General features: G+C 38.5%; 1 protein-coding gene across 2 annotated transcripts in view; it reads right to left on the bottom strand.

The window, feature by feature from the left end:
• LOC134611665 (rho GTPase-activating protein 39-like) overlaps positions 1–12,339 on the bottom strand; it is a 92,326-nt gene that overhangs the window by 13,777 nt on the left and 66,210 nt on the right. For both annotated transcript variants that reach the window (XM_063455778.1, XM_063455779.1), the window contains 2 exons: positions 5,914–6,006; positions 805–878 (listed from right to left, as the gene is read on the bottom strand). In XM_063455778.1, coding sequence (XP_063311848.1) covers positions 805–878; positions 5,914–6,006 — 167 coding nt within the window. The remainder of the gene's footprint in view (positions 1–804; positions 879–5,913; positions 6,007–12,339) is intronic.

Genomic DNA, 12,339 nt, shown 5'->3' with positions numbered 1-12,339 from the left:
CCGTGATGTAGTCTGAGTGTAATAGTCCTTTAGTTTTAACCATGCAATGTCAAAATATTTACATTTCAGGGTTAAACCCACCTCTATAAAACATTTTGATATTTGGATGCGTGCTTGGAATGTATGCACATTTGTTTCCAATGCTCGTCTATGAGAAGTATTGGATTAGACACCAGTGAGAGAGCCAGCTGACACTGCAGGATGTGGAGTTGCTGGCAGCACCGAGTAAAGGTGAGTAAAAAAACTGTTTTTTAGGGCGGGAGTGGGGAATACAGGTTAGTGTGCCTTTAACTCTACTGACTGCCAATAACGAGGATTATATTTAGGTGAATAAAACATTGATCTCCTGTCACACACAGGATCTATCCAAACCGCAGACTTTAGTAGAGTAGAGCAGTCAATTCTGATATGTTGAGAGGGATTGGTAGTCCCCTTAGTTTGTGTGGCACCATAGTGTTGATCCTTTTTGTTTGGAGAGTGTCGTTCCAGTTTTTAATTTTGGATATATTTAGGGGAATGACAGAGTTGATCTTAAAATGATAGCTCACAAAAAAGTAATGTATTTAGAATTCTTAAAGGCAAACTACACCCAAATCAACCAGGGCCTAGCTGGAGACAGATGCACATAAAACTTTGTGTAGAAATGGGTAATTCTATTGTAAAAACACTTAATATATAGTTTTAAGTGTACTACAGTTATTTTTGCGATTACAAACATGAAGGGCAAACAAAAAGTCACATAAATCAGTGGAGAGCTATATCAAAAATACACAAATACATCTTTTTATTTGGTTTCTAATTTACCTTTTTTCCCCCAGTAATTGCAACTTTCTGCAGTTTGCGGTAACAATACTTGGCATAGGTGCTGATGGGTAAACCTAGAAGACATAAAATAAATCAATAAATAACAGTGTAAGATCTTAAAGGACCACTATAGTGCCAGGAAAACATACTTTTTTTTCTCCAGGACTTGACCCCTGCTGACACCTACTAGAGGAGGAATTAACCCTGTGATTTTGAAAATTGCAGTTTCTCTAAAAGTGCAATATCTTACATTGCAGAGTTAAAGGACCACTATAGTGCCAGGAAAACATACTCGTTTTCCTGGCACTATAGTGCCATGAGGGTGCCCCCACCCTCAGGGTCCCCCTCCCGCCGGGCTCTGGGGAGAGTAAAGGGTTAAAACTTACCTTTATTCCAGCGCAGGGCGGGGAGCTCTCCTCTACGCCTCCGATCCTCCCTTTTTACCCATTTACAATGCTTTCCTATGGACGCTTGCGTGCTCTCACTGTGATTTTCACAGTGAGAATCACGCAAGCGCCTCTAGCGGCTGTCAGTGAGACAGCTACTAGAGGATTTGGAGGCTGGATTAACCCTAATATAAACATAGCAGTTTCTCTGAAACTGCTATGTTTATAAAAAAAAAAAAGGGTTAATCCTAGAGGGACCAGGCACCCAGACCACCTCATTAAGCTGAAGTGGTCTGGGTGCCTATAGTGGTCCTTTAATGGAAATAACAAGTCTGAAAACAGCCATCAACAAGTACAATAAGGCAGTAGGGTATACAGAGCAATAATGTAGCAAAGTGTAAGTTAAAAGTCATTCTCAGCTAACGCCACTGGTCTCCATGTTTTTTTCCACTCACAGACGTTTACACAAGGATTGTTTTGTATACATAACCCACTATAGGTCTCAACCAAAGAGAAATCTAATTGAAAAAAGAAACAGATATATATATATATGTAGTTTGACAACATATAGGGTACATTGAATTGTATCATCCAAGCACAGATTTGATCTTTTATTAATGGCTAAGAATTGTCAGTGTGTTTTATCCCCCACCATTTCTGATGGAATTCTATGGATTGCATCTACAGCTGTTTCAGTAAAATTGTATTTTCTTCGTACATGAGATGTATAAATGCATTTAAAAAGTCAATGAAATGAAACAAAAATTTTAAAGATGCGGGCAGGATAGTCACTGTGATCCTGTTCCATATCAGGGTTCCATTTTTATTTGATCCAAACATTTACTTGCAATTCTTCTAACACATGGGCAAAGAAACATAGAATGTGACGGCAGATAAGAACCATTCGGCCCATCTAGTCTGCCCAATTTTCTAAATACTTTCATTAGTCCCTGGCCTTATCTTATAGTTAGGATAGCCTTATGCCTATCCCACCCATGCTTAAACTTCCTCACTGTGTTAACCTCTACCACTTCAGCTGGAAGGCTATTCCATGCATCCACTATCCTCTCAGTAAAGTAATACTTCCTGATATTATTTTTAAACCTTTGCCCCTCTAATTTAATACTATTTCCTCTTGTTATGATAGTTTTTCTTCTTTTAAATATAGTTTCCTCCTTTACGGTGTTGATTCCCTTATGTATTTAAGTGTTTCTATCATATCCCCCCTGTCTCGTCTTTCCTCCAAGCTAAACATGTTAAGATCCTTTAACCTTTCCTGGTAAGTTTTATCCTGCAATCCATGAACCCGTTTAGTAGTCCTTCTCTGAACTCTCTAAAGTATCAATATCCTTCTGGAGATACGGTCTCCAGTACTGCGTACAATACTCCAAGTGAGGTCTCACCAGTGTTCTGTACAATGGCATGAGCACTTCCCTCTTTCTACTGCTAATACCTCTCCCTATACAACCAAGCATTCTGCTAGCATTTCCTGCTGCTCTATTACATTGTCTGCCTACCTTTAAGTCATCTGAAATAATTACCCATAGAAACATAGAAGAGAAACCAACTCACTGTACTAGCAGATACAATACAGGAGAAAACAAACAAACAATGTACAAAATGCAACAACACGAAAAAAAAAAAAATAAGTAAAAAACATCTATCTTCAGTAGAGAACTGTACAATTAAACAGTTGCTGGGGTTTTCTTATCTGTCCCTTCTGTTTCCCTTATTTGCGTTATAGTGTTCTGTTTTGACTATTTCACCACCCAACCACACTCTATAATGTAAAATAAAATAAATAAAAGCACTACTTGCAAACATATTTTTTAATATTCATTTACTATATATATATATATATATATATATATATATATATATAATTAGTATGATTATTTTTTGTTGCAATGTAAATGATCTCTGAAAAGTGAATCTCCAGTAACATTCCATAAAATACGGTACTGGTGGAATTCTAAACAGGACATGAAAAATCTGACTGGCATCCTGACAAGGGGTTTCCCTCTTTGAGTTCCATTGTTCAAGTGTTTTATGTTGTTTTTTTTCTCTCTAAATACAAGTTCAGACTTGTTTTTACATCCATTGGGGACATCTATAAATCTATTGCTTTTACATGAATGTGTAGTATCAATTTAAATTAAACGCTCTCCTGCCCCTGCTCTGCAGGCAGAAGAATGCATCTCTGTAGAAGATCGAGTGTGTGCAAGGATCTCCCACTTAGTTTCCCCAGAACTACAATAAAGCTAACAAAATCCAGCTAACAACAAATCACGAATAACCATCTGCTCCAAATAACAATGCAGAAAAATCTCCAGACCATGGAGTAAGAATGAGGCAACATTCTGTCACCACTAAGCAGATTTGCTTTTTTTATAGCAAAAAAGAAATGTCCCAAAGGCAATTTAACATCAAAAAATAGTTCAAAAGGACATACATGAGAGGTTCCCGTTTGCCGTGGTGAGAAGACCCAAGGGACTGCAGTCCCCCTAACAAATTCTGGAATATTCTATCATTCCACTTGATTCCTCTAAGGAATATCCCAAGAAGAGTTTGGAGTCCTCTCACACTGAATTAGCACTAGGCAACTTATGGCAAAACCTGAACAGGACAGTGGAGATGGCTGCTCACTTGTTTTGGTAACTTGGTATATAATCGTAAAGGTGCCCAAGCTCCCCCTACCACATCCCCTAGGATTGGTGGAGGGTATCCATGCCACAAGAAACTAACCTTAATAATGGACTCCAGACTAAATACACGTCATTATACTACCTTCATCCAAGATAGGCACCACCCCTGAGATGTGAGCACTGGTTAGACACAGCACTTTCTAAGCCTCGATCAGGTTATAAAAAGGCCTCTCAGCAGATATATTACCCCAGCCCAGCCAAGCTGGCAATCACAAATTGCTTCTGAGACACTAGAATGCACACATCCAGGATTTCCACCTAAGTTCCAAAAGGCAATATTCCTGACCAGATGACTTACACTATGTTGTGCTTGATTTAAGGGTCACAATCACAAAGATTATCTCTGAGAAACCTGCCTGAAAAATGATACCTCAAATGTAGCTTCTGATAAGGGCAAGCACTTAGGCTGATGGGCTCTGGTGGAGAGGACATTTTATCTTTACTGTGGCACAGGATTAACATATCTCGAGTGGCCAGCTTAGTCTAAATGTTCCTTCTCATCCTACCAGACTGAGCCTGAACGAGCTTTGTTTTACTGCCTATATCGACATGCATAAAAGAAGAAACATTTAAAAAAAAATTTTTTTTTACTCGTGCTACTTTATTAGCACCTGCAGGATAAGAAAAGACAACATTTCAGCCAAGTAAGGCCTTTGTCAAGTTTTCAGTGTCTTAGCCTGGGGCTCTAGTTTGCAAAAACAACATTGCATCATCTTCCTTTTCAGTATCTTTACATATATTATTCCTTATTTGTGCGATTTGTCCTGTTCTTGTCCTCTAACATGCAATGCCCCTAAATGCTCACTCTCTACATGCGTTATAATTATATTGCATTTCACTATGGTCTCTCATACAGCTATTATCGAAAACTTTATTTGGATGATCATCGCTCTTTTTAGATACTATTTATAACAGTAGTTAGTGTTTTTGTTGAGATATTTGCTTAAGACACTATTTTCTTTTTTCTTTCATTGTCATCCATATAATTCATGTCATATTATTTGCAAAATATGTAGCGTGTGCAGTTGCTTTTCTGCAGTCTGCCAATTTGCCTGTTTTCTTTGTGCTGCTGCACGACAATAACACACTACAACAATAACACACTACAAAGTACTAGTCACAACAATGGCAAGAAATAAAAGAATGGGGAAAAAAAGTCTGTATGGCTAAAACATTGAATTTTCTTTTTATTTCCTAAAATGGTTATAAAACATGTAATTGCTCTCCAGACACAAATAAATGACAAGAAAGCATTGTGTGTGTGAAGGCAAAACTAGTGCCATAACACAGTACTAATCTTTCCCTTTTCTAAATAGTGCTCAATAATGTTGCAATGTAGGACAGGGCAAAGAAGGGAACGATAGAGCCTTGCTGAATTGAATTTTTAAAATGTAAACTGAATTTCCTTTAACCTTTATTAACCCAACTTATTGTCCCTACCACTTCAGCATACCTGGTTATTCAAAAAGTGCGTAGATACAGGTCTATATAAAAATACAATATATAATCTACTAGGCTTACTATTAGTGAGCAAGGATGTATAACAGGAAGGCGCACTCCCAGACTATGATTGTCGTCCAAACCTGGATAGCTAACTTGCTAGTAGACCTCTTTAACAAAGCTGTAGCAGAGATCCCCGGCTTTCATAAGAGCACTCGAAAATTGGTTGACACTAACCATAGAAATGATGACTTCAAGGATCTTTGTACAACCATTACAATGTGTTGCAGATGTTAGAGTGCTTGCCATTTAAAGATATCTGGCCCACCAAAGCATCTCTCTTTTGGTGTCAACATCTCTTATCAGAGGTCAACACCGGTCAGCACTGTGGTACTGAAACTTCTGACCAGACCAATGTCTACTCCTGTTGTGTTGCCCATGTAATATTAAACGTTCAGTTCCTCTATGAAAATAACCCAAAACAAATGGGGATTGTTCTAGAATGTTAAGCATAGCCACTTTCACCATCTTGCTGGGAAAACAAAATTAGTGGAAATGCTAATTGTGGTTATATTTACCTTCTTCTTCATCCCCATTCTGCTTCCTCTTTTTGCGAGATTTTGAATTCTTCTTAGTTTTTAGTTCTTGAGCTTCCTGTATGCGTTGAGTAACTAAAAAAAAGAAGAAGAAATATCTGAGCAATGGTGTTCCATTTTTAAAATGGATTATATGTTGTACAGTCCTAGCGTTTGCCATGCCATGGGCTTGTGAACAAATATAATAACATAATAATCTAAAGTATGTTGAAATGAACGAGAGATACAGGCGTGTTCATTCCAATGTCTTATAATATATAAACCTATCAAGACAGAATGTTCCTTTTGAATTGCAGAAACCACTTTACCCTCATGTATATAGTATCAGCTCACTTTCCCACCTTCCGGAGTGTATCTGTGTGAGTAGAAAGGTTACATTAAACTATCCATTTACTCACATTCACACATCCGAAGCAACTAAACACTCGTTTAACTGAGCTAGTTAAAAAGGAACTTTTGTGGGAAAATTATTTTGAGTTAAAGAGCACTATAGGTTCAGGAACACAAACATGTATTCCTGACCCTATAGGGTTAATACCACCATCTAGCCACCCTGATCACCTCATGCCTCCCTAAATATAGTAAAATCTTACTTGTATTCAAGTCTGCAGCTACATACTCTGTCCATGTTTCCTTTAGACCTGCCCACTGCCTGCTGACATCACCAGAAGTGGTAGCCTGATCCAATCACAATGCTTCCCCACATTACTGGCTGAGACTGACAAAGAGGCAGATCAGGGGCAGAGCCAGCACAATTCAAACACAGCCCTGGTCAATCAGCATCTCCTCAGAGATGAATTGAATCAATTAATCTCTATGAGGAAAGTTCAGTGTCTGCATGCAGAAGGAGGAGACACTGAATGTTTGGATGCATTTTAGGCAGGCATGACCCAGGAAGGATCTCTAACAGCTATCTGAGGAGTGGCCAGTGAAGTTGTCACTAGGCTGTAATGTAAACACTCTCTGAAAAGATAAGCTCTGTTGTTCTGGTTGTTCTGGTGACTATAGTGTCCCTTTAAGTATCCAATAGAACACATTGATATTACTCTTAAAGTGGTTTATGGAGTAGTTTGCAAGTAACGCATTCATAAAAGGATTTATTTTATCTAGAAATAAAGACTGGATCATCCGTAGTCTGTTAAAAAAAAATAAAAAAATACATGACAGCTGCTTTCTTCAAGCATTTATTGCGGATTCTGGATTTTGTGTGGATGCAAATAACTTAATGGGGAACTGAACAACTTAAACCTAAAATAAGAATATATTGTTGGCTAGACGATAAACAACTCATCATACGTTTTCCTCTCATAATAAAGGATGCTGCAGAGCAGTCATGTTTATAGAATTGAGGAGGTAATCAGAATGTTAAGCGAAGAAGCTTACTGTAGGGGCAGGACTGGCATATATTAGGAATTACAGAATTACAGCGGCTTCTGCTCAGGGGTGTAATTCCCCGGGCACCCCTGAACTCTAGAGACGACCCATGCATTATGTTATAAATGGATGTAAGGATGTAAAACGGATAACCTGTATATGTTACTTAGATCCCTGTTTACACAGAACTTTATAAAGTCTGGCCAATAAAAAATGCTGGTCTACTCCCTACTTGAACTAACAGCAATTTACTGGTGGGATTATAGTGAAGGAATTCATACCAAAGCATTCTTGTTTCTTATCTGTCCCTTCTGTTTCCCTAATACGAGTTATCATGTTCTGATTTGACTATATCCCACCCAACCAATCGCTACAATGCATTAGGGCACGAAGTAGCACACATGTCAAGGTTATTTCCTCATGTGAAATATCTCAAAATAATTTAGAGTTTTTCCGGTACAGACTATTCTGCTACATTTCTAACTACTATTACCAATTAACCAAAGAAAGATATATTTCAATGGTAGATGGTGTAGCGGTACTTACCGTTTCCAGGGGCCGGCCGGGGTCCTCTGTTCAAGCTGCGCGCGGCCCTGCTGCTGCACGAGCCGCACGCGGCTCATCCGACGGCTACAACAGGAAGGCGGGCAGTGACCGCGAGAAGCGGTCACGTGTCCCACCTGACTCTAAGAGCGTGCCGCGGGTCTCGGGCGTGCTCTTAAAGGGACAGTGGGAGCCTAAATTGGCAAAGGCCTCCCATTGGTCCCTGTCATGCCACACTCCCCATACACTTACCTTTTGGAGGCGTGGATGTGACAGGGCCCAATCAAAATAGATGTTAAGATATATATACTCACCTCTTTCCCTTAGTTCCTTGCCCTATCGTGGTTTCTGTTTCAGTTCCCTTTAGCGCTTGTTGTATTCAGTTGTGTTCCTTCGTACTTGACCTTGGCTTTGTTTTCGGACTACGTTATCTCTTTATCCTTATCTGCTCTGTTTGCCGGCTTGCTGTTTACTGTGTACCAGACCCCGGCTAGTCCTAGTTTACGCTGTCTCTTTGTGCCCTTGACCTCGGATCGCTCCTGACTCTGTACTTCTCCTATATACGTCGAGTCCGGACACTCTAAGGTCCGGTAGACGTATCTCCCCTCTGTGTTGTCTTCTGTTTAGTTGAATCCTGCGTGTTGGGGGTATATTTTCGTTACAGATGGGCAGTTGACTCTGCACACTTATTTTACTGGCATGCGAATTAAAACAAATTTAACATATTCCAGATGTTATGCACACAAGCAAAATAAGCATATACAGGCATGGGAAAAAAGAAAGTACACCCTCTTTGAAATCTGTTCCCTAAAAGGTCTTACAATTAGGTAAATTCAACCTCAGTTGAACAACACGTGATATGTTACACTGTGTCGTGATTTATTCAACAAAAATAAAGCCAAAATGGAGAAGCCATGTGTGAAAGTAAACCCTTACTGCTTTCATAGGAATTAAGAGGGTAAGTGGCAGACGGGTGCTGCTAATCAAATGCCCTCGATTAATTTTTTTTATCAGCGAAACCACCCTATATAAAAGCCAACATTTTAGCAGTTTGCTGGTCTGGAGCATTCAGGTGTGTGTTAACACAATGCCAAGGAGGAAAGACATCAACAATGATCTCAGAAAAGCGATTGTTGCTGCCCACCAAACTGGGAAGGATTATAAATCAATTTTTAAACAATTTAAAGTCCATCATTCTACAGTGAGAAAATTTTGTCTAAAGTGGAAAACATTTAAAACAGTTGCAAACCTTCCCCGGAGTGGACATACCAGCAAATTATCCCCAAGGTCAGACCATGCAGTGTTTAGAGAAATTGCAAAAAAAAAAAAAAAAAAAGTTATATCTCAGACTCTAGAAGTTCATGACAATACAATTAGAAAAAAAACTAATATAAAAACAAACAAACAAAAAATAAATAAATAAACTAGTGAGGTTTTTGTGGAAGTGTTGACAGGAGAAAGCCTCTTCTCTCTAAAAACAACATGGCAGCACGGCTCACAAACCACCAGACTTCTGGAACAATGTCCTTTGGACAGAGGAGACCAAAGTGGAGATGTTTGGCCATAATGCACAACGTCACGTTTGACGACAACCAAACACAGCATACCAGCACAAAAACCTTGTTTGGGCTTGTTTTCCCGCCACAGGACTTCCTCTGACCATGAACTCCTCTTTATACCAAAGTATTCTAGAGTCTAATGGAGGCCATCTCTCCAACAGTTTAACCCCTTAAGGACACATGACATGTGTGACATGTCATGATTCCCTTTTATTTCAGAAGTTTGGTCCTTAAGGGGTTAAGCTTAGCCAAAATTGGGTCATACAAAAGGACAATCATCACAAGCACACCAGCAGATCTACAACAGAATGGCTGAAAAAGAAAAGAATCAAGGTGGACCAGTCATAGTCCAGACCTGAACTCTATTAAAATGCTGTGGAGGGACCTTAAGAGGTCTGTGCATAAAAAATGCCAGCAAACCTCAACGAACTGAAGCAACATTATAAAAAGAGTGGAGCAAAATTCCTCCACAACAATGTAAGAGACTGATAAAGTCATACAGAAAACAATTACTTAAAGTTATTGCTGCTAAAGGTGGTTCTACAAGCTATTGCATCATAAGGAGTACTTTGTTTTTCACACATAGCTTCTAAATTTTAGCTTTATTTTTATAAAATAAATCATGACGCTGTGTAATATTTCATACATTGTTGTTCATCTGAGGTTGTATTTACCTAATTTTAAGATCTGCTGAGGAACAGATGATGGTTATTGTGTCCTAATATGTAAAACCATAGATTTCAAAGAAGGTGAACTTTCTTTTTCCCATGATTGTGTGTGTGTGTGTGTGTGTGTGTGTGTATATATATACACGGGACATTATTAGCCCAACAAACCTTAACTACATGGAATTCAATTAGGACATAAGTCGTTTGAGGTGTGCCGAAACCAACAAGTGGTTAGGTCTGTCCACCTGTTGAGATTAATATGAATAAGAAGGGGGTGAGGTGGGAGGGGAACTTCCGAAAATGACGACAGGTAAGCGTGGGTCACCTTGGTTTAAATAGGCCGGAAACCCCTCCCACAATTTCACGTTTACTGCCAAGAATGGGGTACATTGACTTTGTGGCAGGCTTATGGAATATATGATCATATAGTGTAACTAAACCTCCATTATTTTTTTGCCTAGGTGAGGTTTTTAAATAAACTATTACAATCTCTAAGATTTGAAATCATTGTTTAGTGAATAAGCGAGTGCGCTGGATTCTGTATATATATATATATATATATCGTTTTATATAGTGTGTATAGAACATTACCATCTATTAATTTAAACGGTACTAAATTAAACAAAACAAGGAATAGAGTCAGCGCTAATCAGGAAGGCAGCAGTCCCAAACAGGGACTCCCTCTAATGTCCCTGGAGATAAATAGACAAAGCAAGAAAATGGGGGATGGGTCTGCGCCACTGGGTACAACAGATAATGATATTAAGTCCAATGGGATCTATATCGTGTGTCCAAAATTCTACTTAATACGGTATCCAGAAGATGTCAATGACATGGAAGATAATCCAATTTTGTAAGAAATAGAAGAGTTCTTACTTACAGTTGACAGAGCTTAATCCAGCTCTGGTGTGAATGGCTTGCAGCGGTATTATCCCCGCTTGCAGGATATACGGCAAGTGTCCTCTTCTATGTAGTGGCAGGTAACCAAATGGGAAATAAAAATGGAAACAATAATGGTGCAGTATGTTCCACACATGCGATAAAAGATATAAAATATAATAGATACACTCACATTCGGTAGAGCTTCAGCTAGCTCTAGTTTGATAGGCGTGCAGCGGTATAATCCCCGCTTAGAGGATATGGGATGAGTGATCTTGACACGAATATCAATAGCTCGGAGAGAAGATAAAACAGCGATAGTGCTCTCAATAAAATCTTTAGTGATAAAATAAAACAATAAAATATACTCACAATATATAGGGCAGACTGACTGCTCTATGTAACAGCGTAGGTGGTATAATCCCCACCTAGGATTCTTTGGAGTATTGTATCCAGGAAGTAAAAAAAATCAAAAATAAAAATAAAAGAAGTATAAAATATATATAAAAAATATATAAAAAAGCCAGGTAGTAGTAAAAGATGATGGTTACAATGTAAAAATGACCAAAATCTTTTTATTAACAGTATATAAAAACAGTAAAAGTATCCAAACGCGTTTCGCCAATATAAGGCTTTATCAATGGATAGCAAACATTACAACCTGGCTGGTTAGAGTTTATATAGGTATAGAGATGATTTAAAATTGGCGCCAAAATTGTACAACCAATAGTAAAACAGATATTTTTTGCACATTCATAACAGCATTTAATGGTAAGAATTCAATAGATATAGCTTCAGAGATGCTTTTAGCATAATTATTTTACAAAAACGAGCGTTATTGGTTAAGTATTAGCATGTTTTCGGCCGGATCACGTGACGCACGTCATAAGCGTGACGTCACTTCCGGCCGCACGGAATTGTGGGGCATGTAGTTATGAGATAAACTCCATGTTTTACATACATGGAGTTTATCTCATAACTACATGCCCCACAATTCCGTGCGGCCGGAAGTGACGTCACGCTTATGCCGTGCGTCACGTGATCCGGCTGAAAACATGCTAATACTTAACCAATAACGCTCGTTTTTGTAAAATAATTATGCTAAAAGCATCTCTGAAGCTATATCTATTGAATTCTTACCATTAAATGCTGTTATGAATGTGCAAAAAATATCTGTTTTACTATTGGTTGTACAATTTTGGCGCCAATTTTAAATCATCTCTATACCTATATAAACTCTAACCAGCCAGGTTGTAATGTTTGCTATCCATTGATAAAGCCTTATATTGGCGAAACGCGTTTGGATACTTTTACTGTTTTTATATACTGTTAATAAAAAGATTTTGGTCATTTTTACATTGTAACCATCATCTTTTACTACTACC

The sequence above is a fragment of the Pelobates fuscus genome, chromosome 5 (genome assembly GCF_036172605.1).
Source record: "Pelobates fuscus isolate aPelFus1 chromosome 5, aPelFus1.pri, whole genome shotgun sequence".
Taxonomy (NCBI): Eukaryota; Metazoa; Chordata; class Amphibia; order Anura; family Pelobatidae; genus Pelobates; species Pelobates fuscus.
This window is presented reverse-complemented; position numbering and strand designations above follow the sequence as displayed.